Source organism: Rattus norvegicus, chromosome 2 (assembly GCF_021556685.1).
Source record: "Rattus norvegicus strain SHRSP/BbbUtx chromosome 2, alternate assembly SHRSP_T2T, whole genome shotgun sequence".
Taxonomy (NCBI): Eukaryota; Metazoa; Chordata; class Mammalia; order Rodentia; family Muridae; genus Rattus; species Rattus norvegicus.
The window spans coordinates 150,595,885-150,619,320 of NC_141535.1; the positions used below are offsets into that span (position 1 = coordinate 150,595,885).

Here is a 23,436-nt window from a genome sequence, read left to right on the forward strand (position 1 = left end):
TGTGTCCTCCTCTGTATCCTTCAAAGCTGTCTGGCTTCACAGAACTGTGTGAAGGTTTCAGACTCTCTGTCAGTAAAGCACATTCCAATTAAAATTCTTTGATATTTTGTGTCTATTCAGGTCTAAGGTTCACAGTGTTAATGTCGTCTCCATGCTACCTTTTTCATAAGGAGCCTTTTGTTGAAAAATAAGACTTGACAATCTTCTAGGATTCACATGCATTTCACAATATTCCTCTTATCATACACATGTCTATCTATGTATCCATCCATGTATCTGTATCCTCTCTCATCTATATCTATAAGGACTGCCATTAACTGCTGTCTATCTTTGACTCTAATTCTCAGGGACGTTAAAGGCTTTTAACTATAGATGTAGCTATGTCTACATATATATGTATACTTATAGTTGTGAAAATGTTATTCATTACAAATACTGGTGGTTCCACTTGTGTATTCCATGTTTTAAAGCTAGAGGGAGAGAAATGGAATGCACATGTCACTCTGCCAGATGGCATGAGCCATAGAATATTGACATCACAATGGTTCTTCAGCCTGACAACTACAGAATCCTCAGACTACAGTTGCTTTCTAGCCACTGCAGTCACCGGTTTGGTGTTTAGAGGCAGAGAGGCGAAGGAAAATTCACATTGTTCGATGAATTCTTCATTGCAGGCTCATCTAAAAAGGTATGTATTTATATAATTTGATTCTCATGATAGACTTATGGTATCAAGAAGTGTTCTGTCTTGATTCTTCCAGATCATGTGAAATAACTCTCACCTAAAGTGGTTTCTTGAAAAGGTAATCATTGTAGCAATAGTCAACACCAAACTTCTACAGAAACAAAGTTATCACATGGAGAGGGGTATATTTGAGTTACAGAGGAGAATAATTTGGGTAAATTTTTAAAAACTGTACAAGTTAGAAATGAGGATTACTTTATTCTCAACCCATGTACATTACCCACCATGACTTCAGATAATGATCTTAAGAAACTGGTAAATCTAACCCAAAATCTAAGAATTCTCTGCTTTTCATGAAATTGTTATTTTTTCCATTACACCTTGTATTCATTGGAATCTAAATCTCAAATTTAACATTGACTCAGATTAGAAATGCACAGCTTTCATGACATGGTCATTTACTTTCAATTTTGTTCATCATGAAACTGAGGTAATACTATATTTAAACATATCTATCATTATTGCTTGATGTGTGTGATGGCAACCATAGGTGTTCTGTGTTTGAGGCTTTGATTCATGTTTGTCTTAAGTCCCTTAAAAATGGAAGCTAGGACATTTCTGCACAAATTCTTTGAAAGATGTAATATACATATATTATATTACATATTGTGGGATGAATTACTGTCACTTGAGTAACTTCGTATTTTAAATATCCAAACTGAATGAGCAGGGAAAGTAAAGGAACCACCAAAGCAGAAGCCACTGCATTATTAGAGCAGCAATATTGTTATGGTTAAGAGTGGAAAATGTTCAGAGGCATCCGGAATATTTCAGGATATAGAGAAAAGAAACAGGTTTGATATGATCAAGTCTAGGAAAAGAGAAGGAATACAATCAGAAGATAAAGAAGGAGATAGGTTGGTCAGGAAAAAGGACTCTCAGAGAGGAGGGGGGTTCTCGCACGTATTAGGAGTTAGTATGATGAGGACGGGGACAGGATGTTGGAAAAGAACAGAAACGCAGATGGGGATTTTAAATTTATATAAAGTATTTTTAGCCCCTTCAGGAATAAAGAAGGTCAGAATGGGAACTGATATCCTATAAGAACAAGTCAATGGAGAGTCAGATGTCCCTTTTGCCACAAGGGAAATATGTACCTTTGTTAGACAAGACAATTTTACAATTTTTTGACGAATGCTTATTTTCTTTTTCATTTTTGTTATTGTTGTTGTTGTTCTTCTTCTTTTTGTTGTTTATTTTTATCTATCTGTTTGTTACCATCAGGAATCTTTCTTTACTGTACTTGAGCTGGACCAAGCCTGGCACTTCTGAGTCCCTCCCAGAGACCTAACTAAATCATCTAGATAACCTGATTATTTCTTCACATCTACTATGTTAGCTAACAAAGATTTAGTTATGGCATTTTCTCAGAGTACCATATCTGATATCTGTCATAACCTACATCTACATTAGTACTCAAAACAATTTCAAATTTTTGGTTATACATTAGCAGTGTAGTAACTTATTTGGATGTTATTACCACAACATTAGGATCCACATTAAAGTGTTGCAGCATTTACAGTTTGAGAACTATTTCTCTAGATCCTTCCATTTACAATTCTTCAAACTACCCCATGACTCTTCAGAAAAGATTCCCACTTCTGAAAAGATCCCAGTTCTTCAATATGTTCCCAATAGTTTTCTTCATACATGACATATTTTCTGTTACATTTTAAATCTGTCTATACCTCAACAGAATCATGCTTGGAAAATTGAGTCTGTATTTTAACACCATTTACCCTTTGAAATAGAGTATGAATACTGGTCTTATAACTTATCCACTGAATACTTTCTCTGCTAGGTGGAGTTCTGTATGAGGAGCATTTTTTTCCAACATGGAAATGATTGAGGAAGATGTGGGAGAAGAAAATCGAGCCGTAGTTTGCCAAGGGGCCGCGGTTCTCCGAAGAGGCTGGAAAAGAAATAAACGATATCTCACCCTCTTCACTGATGTTTTGGTTATATCCAGTAAACTGTAAGTAAAAGCATCATGCATTCCTTACTATAAGAGGCCACACATGGGAAAAGATTTAATGTACAAAACTATTTAAACTAGCCATTATTTTTGAGATTATAATTACTTCACTGCTCTCTTTCCTTTTCCTCTTCCATGTCCTTCCATAGATCCCTCCTTCTTCTCTTTTAAAATCATGGCTTTGTGTTTTTTATTACTTGTTCTTACACATTATTTCATATAGAAGCTAACTTAGGATACACATATATAATAGATATGTATATACACATATAAATGTATAGTTTCTAAGTATTTAAATATAGCATGCTCAGTCAGTATAATACTGTGTGTATTTGTGTTTTCAGGAAGGTATATTTGGCATTAGATAAGCAACTATGTGATTTTCCTAGGGGTGGGTGCTCTCTTACTCTCAAATTTCCTTAGTGGCCTTTACTTCTTGAGTAGGGTTGATGCTTAGTTGACTAACCCTACGTAATTGCAATTTTTTTGACACATTACTTGAGCACATTTAAAAAATGAATTAAGGTATTACTCTGTTGTTTTAATCTGGCAAAAGATTAGCAACAAGCTACCAAGGAGACTGTTATGCTAGCATGTGTCCACAGTTCTAGCATTTTTAAAACTAACTTATGAGGATTACAAGTCATTATGAGAGACTCGTGAAATATACAGGGACGCATTTCTCTAAATAAAATAATAAATCCATGATAAGCAGGAGCCTTCTTGCTTGGTGTTTACAAATACAGTATAGAAGCAAGACGGTTGGTCATAAGGGGCTACACATGTAAGTCTCCTGACCTCATAGCTTCCACATTAGCATGAAGAGACAGGAAGCAACTCCTATCCCTCCACTAAAATAGGAAACTGCTGGTACTAAGTCTTGCTTGGTTTTTCTGCAGACACTAGAGAAAAGTGAGCTGATTGAATGAAGCTGTGTACATGGTTATATTGCAATTTATGGCCATAGAGGGGTTTTCTGGAACCACATCATATATAATCTCCACTGGTCATGATCATAGCCTTCTATTATTCTAGAAGGTGTGATGTTGCTGCTGACATTATCACTTTAATATTTTAAGTGCTGTTCTCATAAGTACATAAAATTATCAGACATCAATGAAATAGTCTATAACATTTTGGGGGGGTAGGGGTTGTAATTTTCTGAGAATCAGTGAATTATTTTCCAGAAGATCCATTTCACAGATTGTGAGAAAATAAAAGATTCAGGTGAGAGTTCTTCTGTACATTATAAATACACCAACTGGGTACATTTTTCCTGCAACCCTGATCAGTCATGTAAGCTCCTTCAAAGAAAATAGTTAGTGACTTATTGAGGCAGGCTGAATATAAGAGAATTGACTGGCTGTCTATCAATCTGTCCATCTTTCTTGATTCTCTACACAGCTCCCTACATTCCACACTGGAAAATCTTCACACTTTATTTTAAAATATAGCTATCAACTTATCTGAAAAGTGAAAAAAAAACTGATCATTTGCCATATAAGTGGAGTTGCTGGAAGGAAGTCAACTTCATTTTGTGTTGTGAGAATAAAGGAAACAGCAATTGTTGGTTTCTTAAAGGCAGTTTATAGGGTCCCTTCTGTCGGGTTGCCATAGTAATTAAAACTATATTTAGATTCACATTCATATTATCTAAAGAAGGTTATCAAGCTTATAAGAAATGATTGTCATGATTTCCATTTTCAAAGAAGCTTATCTCTTAACAGACCATGGGATGAGAAGTTTTAGGTTCAAGGATTTCTTGGAAATTTTGATTTTTATATAGGTATATATATATATATATATATATATATATATATATATACATTTAGATGTTTTCAATGGTGAATGTAAATAATAGATATAACTGTCTCGTATTACTGAGACTTGTGTGTATGTATATCTTGAAGTTACATGTTACATGTTACATGATAGCGTGTATTTTGACTATAGCATGTAACATCAGAATACATGAGGAATCTTTTTTTGTAGTGCAATTAGTCTTCACATGTTTCCAATATTAAAGGATTATATACAGGAATCTTTGGAGCATGGCTTATTCTTGTGATATTCTGTCCCCAGAATTAGAGAGGGAGTCATTTATAATTCAGTTGTGTAGCCACATACTAGAACACGAGTATTCGAAGGTAAGTTTAATACCTGGGTTTACACAGCAAACACACCAGATTATATTATGTCCATCATTAAAACATTCCAAAAAAATCCTTGAATGTGGGTTGGAGATCTGTCAGGAGATAGAATGGAAAGGAAAATTGAGGAAAAAATCATTAAACACACTGTATTTTTATGGAGAATTCTCAAGAGCAAATTATCCATAAAAGGAATGAAAAAAGAAGAAAATTTATACCTCATAGATGATTGTTTGTTAAAAATACTTCTAAAAATGCCAGTATGTTTGATAGGAATACATTCTTCTGATTAATTGGAAAAATTATTGGTAGAAAGAATCGTGTTTTTGGTTACTTGTGCGATATATACTTTGTGGGTTTCCTAAAGGAGCAACTGGAAAGAGGTAAGTGATTCATTTAGTACAGGGAGATGCACAAGAGAAAATGGATTTTGTAAGTCAAACAATAATTTTGATTTTATTCTAGAAAACTTGTTACATGTAATTAATAAAAATAAAAGTCTTGAAATAATTTTCTTTGTGTATTATGAGAAAAAGCAAAGCAAAATGGTTGTTACTTAACTAAATCCAGGTAAGAAATATTGAAATAGGTCACTTTCTAAAAATGAAGCTCTGCCTGGATATAGAAATGGATGTGTCCTCCTCTGCTCTGGGGCTGGCAGAACTGGGTCTTACCACAATTCCAACTACCATGCAAATTAAACTAACGGAGATATTTGATTCTCTTTTTAGGAATAAGAAGAAGTTTAAAGTAAAGCATGTCATTCCATTGACTTACCTGTGGCTTGGTAATGAAGTGGACATATTCAGGACAGACAACAGCCCTGCTTCCAAGTCCATTTACCTGTATTGGCCTATGGGAAATGCTGTTGTCACCTTTTGGTAAGTACTAGATTTCGGACCAGTGATCACAAGAGGATTGTTTCAGAATTTCTGGGTCGAATTAATGGTGTGTAATTCACTTCCCAGTGAATGAGTACTCATTCTAAAATTCCCCAATTAAAAAACAACAATCAGGCTATGGCTATTGGTGACCATTGAAGAATGTCTCTCTAGTAACTTCTTTCACCAAAGATTTTCATCATCACAAAATGTTTGCAAAATGAAAATCAATTTTATTGTGTGTGTATATAGGAGGATATCTCAACTTTCCCACTTCTATGATGACCCTAGATTTTCTATCCTCTTCACCATATACATTTCTACATGTAGGTACGTGATTTCTGTTCTGATTTCTGATGTTCATCAAGACTCCACAAGAGCTGTGGGGCAGGACAAAAGTGCATTGTCTTCTAAGAAAAATGTTGACAGGACAAGGTGTTACTATATCCTAGACATTCTTCTCCCCAAAATGATCTGATTTTATCTGTGTTTTAAAAGTGCACACATATATAGTTTAGTATATTATATTAAAATGTGACATATACTTTCTACACACACATTTTCTTAAAATTTGTATTAAATTGAATGATGAAAAATTACTCATGCAATACACAAGTATTTAAATTTCCGTGTAGCAGATTATCACTGTTGTCTATAGTCAATTAAAAAGGACTAGTGTCATTAGACCATCAGAGTCAGGTATAATTTGCAGATTTAAGGAAAATTTCAAATTTGCATTCTTAATTTTCATGAGAAGATGTGCTCATGGCATATTTATATTATCTTGAGTGCAGTTGTGGAAATCAAAGGGAGTGTGTAGCATATGCCTTCTGCTCTACACAAACATACACTGAAATTCAAATTTCTTTTCTACATGAAAAGTTCATGCACACCCCAAATTTGAGCCCTTTTCATTCTTCTGCCCAAACTCTTAGTGTCATCACACAGTTGACTCAGATAGCATAAACAAACGTTTTATGAGAATTCTAAGCTCTATGGGTTTGCTCTTTACATGGAAAAGCATTTGTCATAGACTCTGACAAAAGAGAAGATCACCTTTGGTTGTTATCTGAATATTTTCTACTCCTCTGGTAAAAATTCTAAAGATGGTGATTTAATGCTTAGTGTTTCTCCCTTATAGAATACGGTAAGTATTATATTTAGGAATGGTAAAGTGTCAAATGACAGCAATTCCACTCCAAAAAGATGGGTCGTGAAGAAGTGGAGTCATTTGGAGACTACCAAATACATCTATACCATAATTAATTGCCACAAACAACATATTTTTATACATAATAACCTTAGAAATCTTACCATTTATCACAACTCTAATTTTTTCAACTTTACAGTTCCATGGAAGAGACCATTTGGTGGTACTTCTTTCTACAAAGGTATTTTACTTATGTTCGTATTTTAATTCCTTGGTGATATAGGAATGGCAGTATGTGTTTTTGTTTTGTTTAAAAAAAGTATATATATATATATATATATATATATGTATGTATATATTTCATAGTCTGTCTCGAAATCAGCTGTTAATTAGATGATGAATGGATAATGCTTCATATTCTCCTGTCCATTGCTTATTTTATTTAATTTTGGGCAAGTTCGTCATGTATTATTTATTCTTTGTATTAGAGTAAACACTACTCTCAAGTCTTAACTTTAAGTTTCCCTAAGTAGATGTCACTCTAGTATGCATATTCAAACCATCGGCTGCTTCCTCATTTGAGGTAAAGCAGATTTCTACTATTCTGTTTGTTTCAGATACATCATTTTCAGGACTGGCTATATTATTTAGGTCAATGTACTATTATTACCTGACCATGTTGTTTCTGAAACATTTTTGATAATTCACCAGTCAAATAATGAACTTTGCTGAACTTATTTTCTTGTATTGAAAGTTAAGATGATTCTGAAAACACCATTAATAGGGATTAGCTTGAAATAAGCTACTAATTAATTTTGCTGTACTATATGTTTTATTGCATTTGACAGATCCATTCGTGATGCGAAGAAGCAGAACAAAACAGATCTATCCCTGCAGATATCCACTGAGGACATTGCATACTGTGACACTGTATGTGAATACATATGAAAACTAATATTCCAGGTTCATGATTAGGAGAGAGACAGTTTGTAAAGTAATGGACGATGGAGACATAAGAAGTGCATTGATGGGGAGAGTGGAAGTGACGAGGGAGGGACAGGTAGAGAATGTAGGCATTAGTGTGTGGATATTGTATCTGTATTCCATGCACACATAGGACTCTCATATGTGACATGTAGATAACAACATGAAACAAAACTGATTCATGTACTAGCCGTCTGAAAACAGGAAATAATTTTTGTTAAATCAGTGAAAATTGAATAAAGTAGTTTCAACAGCAAATCATTCCCATGAGGTATTATTACTACAATTAAACTGCCCCCTCCTGAGGCCTTATTGCTTATATATAGCCTTTTGTGTTTTTTCCACTATTCCTTATATATTTTAAAATATTTATGACTAGTAACCCAGTCTTGTTATGTAAGATTATCATAAAGATTTAGAGTTCCTCTCCTTACCGAATCGCTCAGTGATATTTTAGCTCCTAATCTTCATCCTGTGCTACTTCTCTATGTCCCTGACTGTGCACCCTCACACCTGCACTTGAATATCAGCTACAAAAGTGTGGCCTTTTATTCTCATATTCATTTGAATATCTAGTCAGGAGGGCATCTTTACACATAACTTCTGTTCACAAATTACCCTGATAAATTTAACAGTGGTGTGTGTGTGTGTGTGTGTGTGTGTGTGTGTGTGTGTGTGTGTGTGTGTGTGGTGTTTACGTGTGTCTGTGTTCATCTTTGTGTACAGTGTTTAGGATAAAACTCACAACTTCACACATACTATTCAGTAGTTCTATCACTGAGTTAAACTTAAGTGTCTTTTAAATAATTGTCTATTTTCTTAATGCTTAAATTATTGCCTACTTTCCAGTATTGTTTTAGTGCAGATCAAATATTTCACTATTATGCAGCAGGTAGAGCATTGAAGACATTTCCTACTGTAAAGCAGAAAAGACTGTGGCTTAGTGATCACCATCTCTGTCTTTCATAAATGCTAATGGGTATAAAATGGACCTAAAGCCAGTGTTCTAACACGTCACTGTGGATACTACACTACACTTACCAAGGTGAAAACAATGAAGCTGGTTTAGATCACCAAGCAATTTCTTCTATTTACCAGGTCTACGTTATACAAAACAGTAATTAAATATAATATAAAATAAATTTCAATTCTGTGACATAAATCAGGGAACAAGCACTAACGTGGCTGACCATTTGTGTCCTCAGGACAGAGAAGAGCAGAACGACCCATAGGGAAATGTTCTCTTGCCTCTGCTGTTGACTTCAGCTGTGGCAAACCCTCAGCATAGGACATGAACAATATTCCTAATGTCTTTCAACACTCCTGTGACTTAGATACAATTCCTATGAAATGAACATTTTTACTAATTTTCTCCTATGACTCTATGCTTTAATATTTTATCCTACCATAATTACTGAAAACCTTTTGTGTAGTTCAGAATATTAGTAATATTTACTTTTAGCTTGCATTCCTGTTATGATATTTCCTTCTTGTCCTTCAAGAGACATTATCAAATCATAAAAACACTCTTCTACCTTTCTTCAATATCCTCCATTATTTTCTTTCTCCATGTTCTCTAGTGAGTATTTAGAAATACATAATACTTCATTTTTATATTATATGTATTATAAATATTAACATATATGCAAATTTCTTATTGGTTTTTTGATTTTCTGTTAATAGTTCAGCCTTTTCTTTTAATAGTTTGAAATTTTTTGAATTATCCATGTATTTCATTATACTTAAGATACACCTGTAAAGATCTTCTATGGATAAATTAGGAAAATGTTTTTACTATTTTCATGTTTGTATATTTCCTCCAAATTTTTCCTTTTATCTTACTCTTAATATTCAATGTACTTTCCCACACTGCTTATATTTTAAGGTATATCGATGTAGACAATTTTAAAATTATCTTTATTAGGTAATTTCATATAAGTATAGAAATGCCAAATCACCTGCACAGTATCATGATATCCTCCAATTTTTCCCCAATCGTGTTCTTATCTTCTCTTGAGTGCAATGATTATCAATGTATAAAATATTTTCTTTAGGGCTTAGTATTGTTTAGAAAAGAACTGCATTGTCCTCCTGAGTCAATGCATATGCCAAGACTGGGGGACAGTATTTTACTACATGCCTACATGACTTTAAGTAATGTGTTTTGAATTTCATACCTTGTTAATAATAGTATCACCAAATTCTTGAACATTTATTCTATTAATATGCAATTTCAATGTTTACAGTTATTATTTCTAACTGAATGTATAGTCAAATTTATTAAATTAGCTATATTTTTATTTATTTTTGAACAATTAAAACATTTTATTCCTCAGAGAAGAAACATTTGAACTATTGTAATGATATAAGAATGATATAAGAATGCCTCACATTTTTGTGGTTCATCATGAGTCAAGAATTATTTAAACATGTATTATAAAACTTCCCATTGTATTTTCATATGCACGCTTTTAAAATGTTAATTTTAAAAATATTTTATTGAAAAGTTTCTTTGTCTTGAAGTCTGTTTTGTAAACAAAATCACCGTCAGGAAGAAATGTACACATCTTTTCAATCATTATTAAACATTGATATGTTTCTAATGGTCTGAAAACAAAATTTTTTACCATAATGTGAATTAAAGTCCTATACAAATAGTTACCCTATGGCATGTGTGGAATTCTTTATAATAAAACTTTTTATCTTATAATTACATGGATATTTCAGATATTCAACAGAAAAACAGAAGCTTTACTTTTCCTTAATGTGCTATGCTCACATTGTGTGTTTGTGTGTGTGGGTGTTTGTGTCTAACTGTATTTGCGTCTAACTGTGTGCATGTGTGTATATGTGTCTATGTTCCTGTGTGTATATGGTTTGAATGGATGCACATATTTCATTGAGCCATGTTGGTGTAAGAAGGAAACTTACATGTGTTTATTTCCTTCTATTATGTATGATTTCTGATCCCTGATCTACATTTTCATCCATAGATGATTAATTTTACATTATGAACAAAACCTTAAATTGGTTAATTTCATGTTACATTACAACTACAAGATCTGAGCTTTTTTTTCATATTCAAAGGTGCTTTTGCATAATTGTTACCCTCTGTTTAACTAGATGCAAAATGAGTTAGGGTAAGGTGTCCTTTTCATAAAATTCTACTAAGCTGATCTGTAACATTAGGGTCTTCGATGACTCTTCAGAACCACACAAACACATAAACAAACTAACACACACACACACACACACACACACACACACACACAAGCACATGCACATGCAGAGGCTCACACACACATACACAAACTCTCCTCATTTTCAAAGTAAGAGTTTATGCCAAGCAGTTGATTAATAAAGATAATAAAAAAATATCATATAAAATCTCTGGGAAAGAGATGGCTTGTGAAGTGATTTCCTTCGGTCTCTGTTCAAGGTTATGGTTATGGATAGGGAGAGAGACCTGTGCTGTGTTTCTTATTGAAGGGACTCTTTCCTAGAAACTTAAAATCCTTATCACAGATATCTGACAATATAAAAACTAACTTCATAAAAATATACTTATCTACTCACTGTCTGGTTATGTATAGATTTCCAGTACACCAGTGTTTTTTCTCAGACTACTACACTTTGATTTCATGCTATTTCCTTCTTGCTGTCTTCCTAGGCTTTTGGAGCAGATTCTAAATATGAGAGGCAGTAGAGAGCTAATAGTACAAGACCCTTGGTTTTACATGGGTGTGTTAAGAAATGGAGTCTTGTTCGTAAAATATATATTTTGGATTTCTAGATCTAACATCCTAAAAGATTTCAACAAGAGTGTACAGATATAGAGTATCTGTATACCATTTTACTATTTACAACCCTGATATGAGAAGAGTGCTCACTAATTTGAATTGTTATAAAAATAATTGTGCTGCTTCTCATCCTCTTTTCCCTAGAGCTGTGCACATGCAGCTCATGGAAGTAGGGTCTAATGATGGAAGTCCAATTGGGAGGTAGCAAATGTCTCTTCTCTCCTTTTAAGAGCCCTCCCTGACTACCTTATGCCATAATTAAAGAAAAATCGGGATGCTTAGCACTAGCACGCATGGCATCTCAGTCACCCTTTATCTTACACAACATGTGACAGTCATGTTTGATTTCTCAGTACCCAAGCTCTCAATTTTCAGATAAATATGTTATACTGAGTGTCTTCCAGACTTATGGGAAGAAAATAAGTTACATGTTAGATGAGTCGTTACAGAGTATAAGTTATCTACAATGATTAGATCATAGTAAATTTGTACATGAGCTTTCACGTTATTTTAAAGCATTTTTTCTCTCTGCACATTCTATAGCCTCTATATGTAACAGCAACAAACTTCGATACAGTCAATGACATAATCAGCAAGTTACTGACAATGATGAGAAAACATGTAAGTTACTTTCAGTCTGCTTTGAGTTAAAATGGAATTTTGCTTTTGAGATTCACATATGTGGAAATGTGTATATACAGCAGAAATAAGATCACTATACATTGATATATCATATTTGACAAATGCTACCTTTTTAACCTGAAGTTTTCGAAGACATAATAATAGTCCTTTGAGTGACATTTTTTCTTGAATTCCTGTCTAGTTTTATGTGATTTAATGAACTAATAGCCTAATGATTTGGGCTATATGTTTAGATTCACTAGATAATAAAATTTAAAATAAATTGTGATTAACTTGTCATATGCTCACACATAATTTAACGGATACCAATGTTACTGGGAAGAGTTTTCTTTCGTCTTTGCTTCTCTTTTTCTTTCTTTTTTTTAGACTATACTCTCTCATCTTGCCCATTTCTTCTTGTTTTTATCTCTCTGTATGGAGGTGTAAGCGTACATGTTCTGGTGTGTTTATTTTTAACTTTGAATAAGTCTTTAATGAATGCATCTGTTTTTCTATATTCTTTTTGCATCCATATGTGTATATATCTTTGTTTTTCTATTTTAGAGTGTGCATGAGTATCTCTGTTTAACTGTGTATGTATGAGTGTTGCGATGGGTTTGTGTGTACGTGTCTATCACTTTCTGTGAGTTTGTAAAATGAGAATCTCCATGATGCTCTGTCTCTGTCTCTATGCTCCACTCCCTCTCCCTTCCTTCCACTCTGTCTCACACTTTTTCTCTTTCTGTTTCATTATCACCTCTCTGTGTATGTTGGGGCATGGATGGGTATTTGGTGGTGTGTCTGCTGGTATGTTTTTTGTCTCCAGTATAATACTTACAATCTATATGGGGCAATGTCATTGGTTTTAAATAGGAGTCTAAAAGAAAATAAAATTAACAATTCTGGTTAGAGCCACTCCTGGGTGGTGCTCAATAATTCAACAGAAAGTTCTATTCCGATGATGGTTTCAAATGGATCCATAACACTTTTGCAGTGAATACGTTCCAGACCTTTTTGAGTATTTTGTTCACTGTTATCTAATTTATCATATCTTTCAAATGTTCCGTTGCTAAAGTCATCATAGTCACTGTGAATATATGCATCTGTGAGCACTAGGTTGTGTGCTCATGTTAAGTTGAAGTTAAATATTCCTTGCTCAGTATGCCCAGATGTGAGAAATTACATAATGATATTCGTCTTGGTTAGTGCTAATAGCTGAATGCAACTTCTTATTTTATAGTGGATCAGTAGATCAAGGCTCCATCCAGGAGGAAAGGCAAGTACCCAAAGGTTTTCTCCTGAAATCAATCCTGTTTGCTCAAACCTGTGTTCAGAAGATATATCATTAATACTGGTCTAAATAATTTCCCTGCTACAGAGCTAGATATGAAAAGTAAAGGAAATTGCTAGACTCTTCAAGTCTCCCATGTCAGCTTATTTGTGATGGTTGCTTCTTCTTGCCTTCCAGAGCATTGAAGATTATCAACTGTGGTTCTGTTCTCGCCCTGGGGAAGCTCCAAGAGTACTCCAAGGTAATAACAGGGTAATCTAAAGAGGGACTAGCTGAGTTTGGTGAATTCTCAATGTGTCCATGCTTTGTCTTATACTTAAACACTAAAACAAAATGACTTAAACAAAATGTCATTCATTTAAATCATTATTAATAACTAATATGACCTTCAGACAAAAGTTAACATCTTATAAGCAACAGTCTGACAATGACAGGAATTTTTCTGTGCTTTTCTTTTTGTAAAACTGAATTTTCATTGAAAGGCCAACAAAACAAAACTTTAGGCATCTTCTTTCTGGAGAAAACAATTAAAAAATCATTTGGTGATCATTACAGAATATCCTCCTACCTAGAGAGATATCTCAAGGATTTCCATAACTCACATGGTAGCTCACAACTGTCTATAACTCAAGTTACATGGGATCTAATTCTCACATCTGACCTGCACACACACCAAGTGCAACATAGTAAACAGGTATTTGTGTGAGCAAAAGACTTACACACAGAAACAAGTTTAAATCTGAAATGTTATATCTTCAATTTTTTTCTATTTATTCCAAATTATATAGATTGTTTTGTAATGAATAGTATAAATGTAGCCATTTCTCTGAATCCATGTAAAGTATTCAGTTGACATCTCATAGGACAAGTAATTCTGTAACTGAATGTGAGATCATATTCTGATTTCTGGAGACAACCTGACTTAAACTCAGCTACTCCATTTATTGCCTTCTTTTATTTCAATACAAGATTATTGCCAAATAAATAATGTTAATAGAATTATCAGAAATGATTGAATAAGAATTAAAAAACTGAGATCACCAAGTGTGCATGCAAACCTAGTCTTTTCAAAATCCTGAAAATGTGAAGTTCTAACTCGTAAAGAAGATGTTCCTTCAAGTGACATAAATTTTGGCAGATTTAAGAGCACAACCATTCTGGAAATCAGTCTGGAGTTTATTCAGAAAATTGGACATTGAACTACCTGAGGACCCAGCTATACCTCTCTTGGGCACATACCCAAAAGATGCCCCAACATACAACAAAGACACATGCTCCACTATGTTCATAGCAGCCTTATTTATAATTGCCAGAAACTGGAAACAACGCAGATGCCCTTCCACAGAGGAATATTACTCAGCTATCTAAAACAATGACTTTATGAAATTCATAGGCAAATGGAGGGAACTGGAAAATATCATCCTGAGTGAGGTAACCCAATCACACAAAAACACACATGGTATGCACTCACTGATAAGTGGCTATTAGCCCAAATGCTTGAATTACCCTAAATGCCTAGAACAAATGAAACTCAAGACAGATGATCAAAATGTGAATGGTTCACTCCTTCTTTAAAAGGGGAACAAGAATACCCTTGGCAGGAAAGAGAGAGGCAAAGATTAAAACAGAGACTGAAGGAACACCCATTCAGAGTCTGCCCCACATGTGGCCCATGCATATACAGCCATCCAATTAGACAAGATGGATGAAGCAAAGAAGTGCAGACCGACAGGAGCCGGATGTAGATCGCTCCTGAGAGACACAGCCAGAATACAGCAAATACAGAGGCGAATACCAGCAGCAAACCACTGAACTGAGAATAGGACCCCCGTTGAAGGAATCAGAGAAAGAACTGGAAGAGCTTGAAGGGGCTCGAGACCCCATATGTACAACAATGCCAAGCAACCAGAGCTTCCAGGGACTAAGCCACTACCTAAAGACTATACATGGAGTGACCCTGGACTCTGACCTCATAGGTAGCAATGAATATCCTAGTAAGAGCACCAGTGGAAGGGGAAGCTCTGGGTCCTGCTAAGACTGAACCCCCAGTGAACTAGACTGTTGGGGGGAGGGGGACAATAGGGGGAGGGTGGGGAGGGGAACACCGATAAGAAAGGGGAGGGGGGGAGGGGGATGTTAGCCCGGAAACTGGGAAAGGGAATAACACTAGAAATGTATATAAGAAATACTCAAGTTAATAATAAAAATAAAATAAAATTAAATTAAATTAAAAAAAAGAATTATTTTTGTGAAGAAAATTAGTGCTCATATGTATTTTATGTACACAGTGTGAAATCTTTAAATTGCTTAATATTAAGCTTGACAAGTGAAGTAGGATTCAAATGATGTAAAAAGTTTGTTGATAATAGTACTCCAACAGGTATGTCTTCAAACTTTTAGAGCAGAATAGAACAAAAGTCCCTCTAATACATTGCACTGCTAGGTCTATATTCTGTAAAGAAAGTGGCACACTGAAATTTTTCTCGTCATTGATTTTAGAGTTCTCAGCTTACTTAATTATAGTGTCTCTGTAAGGGTTCTAGGGTTCTAGTGTGCACAGTCTACATTATCCAGAAGAAGAAGGAAGAGGACTAGGAGTAAGAGGAGAAATATGAAGAGGAGAAATACAGCAAAGCATTCGAAATTGTATCAGAAAGTTTGCCAATATTCACTTGCATTGGTTATAATTCATGTTTTTTTTTCTCATAGGAAATGATTATCCACATGACATTATAATGATAAATATTCAAAAGAACTTCACTTCACGGGACTTAAGAAACTTTACTGCTTTCCCTTCCCTACCTGGGCTGATCATGAAATATCTAAACGCTGATGCACAGGGGCAATTCATCTTAAGGCCCAGAAACTCAGCCAGAAGCCAAAAAAGTGAGTCTGACATCTTATTTTGGGTGGCTTTTCTTAGTTCCCATTTTAAATTGTCATAAATATCACAGCATAATATCATTTCCTTTCCTGGGAGTGGTTCACTGTACTAAACAAAATAAAAACTAAAAAATATGTTCCAGGTCCATATGAACAGAACTCTAAATTCTGATGTGAAGACAAGGCTTGGTTATAGGGAGAATGTTTCATTTTTTTCCAGGCACCATAAATTGGTATATCAAGCACTGTGTGTATACATTTTTTTCCTATGAGAATTGCAGGTCTAAGCCATGGATCCTGATATGTTGCCCATCAAGTGATTGTATGATATAGACCCAAATTACCTTATAAACTGCATTTTGACAAACTATTGCAATGAAAGCTACATAATAAAAGTAGACTTATGGGATTAAAGATATTCTGTTGCAGGGTTGAATAGAAATTAATTTAGGCTTTTAGCTAACTCTCTAATCTCACTTCAAATTCTATAAAAATACCCTTTATTCCTACATCTGGAGTCAAAATGATGCTAAAATTGATAGACTGGGCATTTTGAATTTTTTTAAAATACTTTTCAAAGGATAGAATTCTTTTATAATTTCTCCTCACTCTCTTTTCTTGGAAACCTCCCACTTTCACACTTGATTTCTTTTAAATTTTGTCTTTTTTTTCTTAATTATTCTATTTACTTTTGAAATATTCTTCCCTTCCTGGTCCACCCCTATGAAAACCAACCTCATACCTCTGTCCCTTTGCCTCTTAGAGGGTGCTACCCCACCAACCTTCCTATTCCCACCTCACCCATATATTCTCCCCTTTTCTGTGTCATCAAGCCGTCACAAGAGCCAGGACATCCCTTCCCCCTGAGGACAGACAAGACAAGATCTGCTACATATGCAGCAGGGGCCACAGACTGGCAATGTATTCCCTTGGGTTATTAGCTAAGAACCAGGGAGCTCTGAGGCCAAGAAAATTAATATTATTCTCCCTCTTATGGGGTTGTTCATTCCTTCCCCTAATTCGTCCAATGGGGAAACAGGGTTCAGTCTGATAGTTGCCTGTAAGTATCTGCATCTGTCTCAGTCAGATGTTGAAAGATCCTCTCAGAGGACAGCCACGTCAGTTTCCTGCCTCCAAGCATATCTTTTCATCAGCAAGATTATCATGGTTTACTGTCTATACATAGGATGGACCAGAAGTTTAGGGAAGTTCAAGAGGGCCTTTCCTTCAGTCTCTGCTCCCATTTCTGTCCCTGCATTTCTTTTAGACAGAAAAAATTCTGAGTCAAAAATTTTGAAAAGCGTTTTGGTATACATATATATATAAGTACACACACACACACACACACTCACTCACACACACACACAAACACACACACACACACACACACACACACACACACACACTGATTAAGATATATTTGTCAGGACTTCAGGGGGAATCACTATCCCTGAACTCAAGCAGTATTACAGAGCAATAGTGATAAAAACTGCATGGTATTGGTACAGAGACAGACAGATAGACCAATGGAATAGAATTGAAGACCCAGAAATGAACCCACACACCTATATGGTCACTTGATTTTTGACAAAGGAGCCAAAACCATCCAATGGAAAAAAGATAGCATTTTCAGCAAATGGTGCTGGTTCAACTGGAGGTCAACATGTAGAAGAATGCAGATCGATCCATCCTTATCACCCTGTACAAAGCTTAAGTCCAAGTGGATCAAGGACCTCCACATCAAACCAGACACACTCAAACTAATAGAAGAAAAACTAGGGAAGCATCTGGAACACATGGGCACTGGAAAAAATTTCCTGAACAAAACACCAATGGCTTATGCTCTAAGATCAAGAATCGACAAATGGGATCTCATAAAACTGCAAAGCTTCTGTAAGGCAAAGGACACGGTGGTTAGGACAAAACGGCAACCAAGAGATTGGGAAAAGATCTTTACCAATCCTACAACAGATAGAGGCCTTATATCCAAAATATACAAAGAACTCAAGAAGTTAGACCGCAGGGAAACAAATAACCCTATTAAAAAATGGGGTTCAGAGCTAAACAAAGAATTCACAGCTGAGGAATGCTGAATGGCTGAGAAACACCTAAAGAAATGTTCAACATCTTTAGTCATAAGGGAAATGCAAATCAAAACAACCCTGAGATTTCACCTCACACCAGTGAGAATGGCTAAGATAAAAAACTCAGGTGACAGCAGATGCTGGCGAGGATGTGGAGAAGGAGGAACACTCCTCCATTGTCCGTGGGATTGCAGACTGGTAAAACCATTCTGGAAATCAGTCTGGAGGTTCCTCAGAAAATTGGACATTGAACTGCCTGAGGATCCAGCTATACCTCTCTTGGGCATATACCCAAAAGATGCTTCAACATATAAAAGAGACACGTGCTCCACTATGTTCATCGCAGCCTTATTTATAATAGCCAGAAGCTGGAAAGAACCCAGATGCCCTTCAACAGAGGAATGGATACAGAAAATGTGGTACATCTACACAATGGAATATTACTCAGCTATCAAAAACAACGAGTTTATGAAATTCGTAGTCAAATGGTTGGAACTGGAAAATATCATCCTGAGTGAGCTAACCCAATCACAGAAAGACATACATGGTATGCACTCATTGATAAGTGGCTATTAGCCCAAATGCTTGAATTACCCTAGATCCCTAGAACAAACGAAACTCAAGACGGATGATCAAAATGTTAATGCTTCACTCCTTCTTTAAATGAGGAAAAAGAATACCCTTGGCAGGGAAGTGAGAGGCAAAGATTAAAACAGAGACTGAAGGAACACCCATTCGGAGCCTGCCCCACATGTGGCCCATACATATACAGCCACCCAATTAGACAAGATGGATGAAGCAAAAAAGTGCAGGCCGTCAGGAGCCGGATGTAGATCGCTCCTGAGAGACACAGCCAGAATACAGCAAATACAGAGGTGAATGCCAGCAGCAAACCACTGAACTGAGAATAGGTCCCCCGTTGAAGGAATCAGAGAAAGAACTGGAAGAGCTTGAAGGGGCTGGAGACCCCAAAAGTACAACAATGTTAAGCAACCAGAGCTTCCAGGGACTAAGCCACTACCTAAATACTATACATGGACTGACCCTGGACTCTGACCCCATAGGTAGCAATGAATATCCTAGTAAGAGCCCCAGTGGAAGGGGAAGCCCTGGGTCCTGCTAAGACTGAACCCCCAGTGAACTAGACTATGGGGGGAGGGCGGCAATGGGGGGAGGGTTGGGAGGGGAACACCCATAAGGAAAGGGAGGGGGGAGGGGGATGTTTGCCCGGAACCCGGGAAAGGGAATAACACTTGAAATGTATATAAGAAATACTCAAGTTAATAAAAAAAATATTAAATAAATTTAAAAAAGATATATTTGTCAGTCTATATAATATTACTTGTGATTTCTGCCCTCCTGATTTTGAATTAGATAGCCAGGAAGACAATATGTTCTACAGTAATGAAGGCTATTTTATACTGTGTTATATTACTCATTTGTTTTCTTTTAATTTATTTGTTTTAAGTAACATATTTAAAATTTTATTATGGATCAATATTCTAACAGAAAACTCAGAAAGGATAAAGAAACTAGAATTTCAGCTGTATTCTTACACTAAAATATATAGTCATACATATTTTCTCATGGGGGGGACATACTGCTGCTGAAATAAACTTAACAATGGTTCATGAAAATGCTGAACAAAAAACGAAGGATAAAAAGACATTAGAAAACAGAAAATTTTTAAATGTGAATAAAGGCAGGGCATCAACGAAAATGGATGTGACTACTGAAGCAATACTCTATACATATTTCAGGGAGCTTGTTCAACCAAGGTTTCTAGTATTTCATGATGCACTGTGGAGTGAGACAGCATCATCTTGTGGGAATTCCACCTAGAGAACTTTAGACCATGTCTTAGAGACATCACTAAGATTAATAACAGTGTAGGTTATACAGGAAGAAGGCTGCATAAACACAACAGAATTATTAACCTATTAAAATAGGGACATTTTGTCATTGAAATTAGTTTTGTAAAAGATCTGTATAAATTATACTATCCCATGTGACGATCTCAACTCCTGATCAGATATGAAGGAAAAGACCCTTAAGAAACAAAGAACTTCTACATCATCGTGGTGGCACAGCATCTCTGTGCCCCACCCAGACCAAATATGCACCACCCAAAAACTTAACAATGGAGGAAAACTGTTTGGAAGAGAACTCGGTTCCATTTGTCAGGATGGCAACCTGCCGTCGGCAATTCTGGTATGTCTCATATGGTTCTTCCCTGGCTCTCTTAAGACAAAAATCTTGCTTCTAAAATACCTGACCCCTTCACTTCTATGACCATGTGGAGTAAAAATTGTGTCCCAAAACATTGGTTTTAAAATAGGAAGATCAGAGAGGGTTATTCAGGAATGATGTATTGGAAATGTTGGATTTAATCCCTTAACAATTTTGTAAAATGTGATGAAAAGCAACGTTGCCTGAACTTTAAGGATTACCATAAGGGTTGGATGTTTACAACAAAAGATTGAGGCACCAAACCAGCTGAGGTCCTGTGTGTCCATGCAAGTACTTGAACTGCACCTGTGCATACCATTTGTCTGGTTCTCACGGAGCCAATAATGCTCTGTGCTGCACAAAGTCTGACAGATATTTCCGTTTCATCTTCTCAGGACATGCTGTCCCTACTAAAAAGGGAAGGGCCCACAACGGAGGGTGTCTTTCTAGTACGTCCGAGTATAACATTGTGCCAAACAATAAAAGACAAATTGGATTCAGAAGAAGAGGTGGACATGAACAAGCAATCAGTGCACGTAGTTTCGTGGATCTTTAAGGTAGGGAAAGTCCCTCCATCATCCACCCTCAGGGTTCCTGAGTCTATGGAATTAGTGCTCTTCTCTTTGTATTCACTTGAGTGACAATAGATACGCAGGAGAGAAATATGGTAAGCTCAAAGTCTCCTGTGTTAATGTTAAAAATATGGATGATGTTTGTTCAGAAATTATTTAAGCTATGCTATTTTTTGGTTATCAAATGTGAGCCCTCCCCTCATTTCTATTAGACCCAATCTCAAAGCAAATGTCCTTATCCTCTGGTAAACAATCTTTGTGACTCTCTTAACCAATGCACAGAGCCCCAGTTCAGGACTTAGTATGTATGTTTATAAACTGTGGCTCAGAGCCACAGGATATTTTGTTCATTGTGCCTTAAACAGCTGTAGTTTTTGGTCACAATCTCCAACTATTGCAAAGACAACTTTTTTGATGGACAAGGGCTGTATTATGTGTGAATATTCGTTAAAAATTTAAATAGAGTTAGGAGTCACACTTTTGTAATGAAATATGGACAGGGCATTCTGTAAGAACCCTGGCCACATGTTATTCCATGCTTCCAGTACCAGACCTGGCTTTCTGCTCCTCAGAAATCAGATAATAGTTTCTATGGTTGCTTTTGTTGTGGTTACCATAATTGTATGTTTCTCCCATTTAAAATAGTTTTCAAGCTGAAATATTGGTTGCCTATTTGTGCTGGCTTGCTCAGCTGTCCACTAGAGGAATGTTGAGCTAAGGAAAGTTGTTTCTATAGTCCAAGTAAATCTGAAAATATACTCTTGGGTTTCTAGTTTGAATAGATGAAACTCACTGAACCAATATATCGTGGAGCGTTCTAAGTACGGGAAATTAGCAGAGCTGTGAAGGAAGTTAGAATTAATGTGAAATTTACAGTTGAATGCATTTTGAATAATTTCCATGATTAATTCTTTTTCCATGAAATAATTTTCCTCTCCTTTTAAGGACTTCCTAAAAAACATCGAAGGAAGTCTGATGACCTCAAAACTGTATGATGAGTGGATTGCTGTAACGAAAAAAGTTGATGAGGAAGAGAAATTAGCTGCAGTGCAGAGGTAATTGTTGGCAAACTCTGTGAACAACATCAACAAAATAGAAGTAATATTTGCTTACACATTAGAGATAATAGACACAGAAATATTTACTAAACACATTGAGAGACAGGAAAAAGTTTCAATTGTTCACAAACACAAAAGACACATTCAAAAGGGAAGTGTGTGTTACTGAGGGAATTACAGTAGCCCAGGCTTATTATCTTATCTTCACATTCTAATTAGAATTGTTTTTTTTTCTGATTTGGATAAATATTTCAAGGAATAATTGAGTAAAAATTCTTTCATCTTATTTTCAGAGCATCAAGCAATCGACTCTATTACTCTGTTCCCTTCATTCATATTGAGAAATTGAGTGTACTTGTTTAAAAATAACTCTCTCTATGTTCAGTCTTTTAGATAAACTGCCACCTGCAAATGCTGCGCTTCTGAGGCAATTTTTTCAAATATTATATGAAATTAAAAGTAATTCTCCTGTTACTGAAATGTCTTCTTACCATCTATCTGTTGGGATAGCCCCATGCCTCTTATTCATGCCCAGCTCCTGCAATAATGGAAGGACAAAAGACATTGCCAAAAAGGTAATGCCTAGCTTTGATAAGCCTTTACAATATAAAAGGGAAAACACTATTATCCTGAGCATCTGGGTTATTTTGTTGTGGTGGTTGATTGTTTTGACTTTGGTATTGTTTGATTTTGTAAAGTAAGTACAGGTTTGAATGGAGTTCTTCTGCCGGGAAGGAATCATTGGTGAATTTTACCTAAAACACAAATGGGTATTTGAGCTCAGTGACTCAGTCTTTAGTCGTCATTTAGAATATCCTAGACTCACTCAGTGAAAACAAATGCTGTGAAATGATACAAAAAGTAACAATTCTGGATATTGGGTCAGCAAAGCAGACTTAATTCTGATATAATCAGTGTAGAATGTGTGAAATTCTACTAGCTTTCAAGGTGGTTTCCCCAACAGAACAAAGACAATGGAATTTGAATTGTTTTAATCAGATTTGGTCATTAGG

General features: G+C 35.6%; 1 protein-coding gene across 2 annotated transcripts in view; it reads left to right on the forward strand.

The window, feature by feature from the left end:
• The first annotated feature begins 563 nt into the window (after positions 1-563).
• LOC147996282 (rho GTPase-activating protein 20-like) overlaps positions 564-23,436 on the forward strand; it is a 36,520-nt gene continuing 13,647 nt past the window's right edge. Inside the window, exons 1-12 of one of the 2 annotated variants that reach the window (XM_087640815.1) lie at positions 564-688; positions 2,547-2,720; positions 5,602-5,751; positions 7,101-7,142; positions 7,750-7,831; positions 12,229-12,306; positions 13,775-13,838; positions 16,307-16,483; positions 20,597-20,775; positions 21,189-21,350; positions 22,311-22,420; positions 22,809-22,998. In XM_087640815.1, coding sequence (XP_087496941.1) covers positions 2,581-2,720; positions 5,602-5,751; positions 7,101-7,142; positions 7,750-7,831; positions 12,229-12,306; positions 13,775-13,838; positions 16,307-16,483; positions 20,597-20,775; positions 21,189-21,350; positions 22,311-22,420; positions 22,809-22,998 — 1,374 coding nt within the window. In that variant the 5' untranslated portion in view covers positions 564-688; positions 2,547-2,580. The remainder of the gene's footprint in view (positions 689-2,546; positions 2,721-5,601; positions 5,752-7,100; positions 7,143-7,749; positions 7,832-12,228; positions 12,307-13,774; positions 13,839-16,306; positions 16,484-20,596; positions 20,776-21,188; positions 21,351-22,310; positions 22,421-22,808; positions 22,999-23,436) is intronic. The other variant, XM_087640822.1, reaches the window with a different exon arrangement.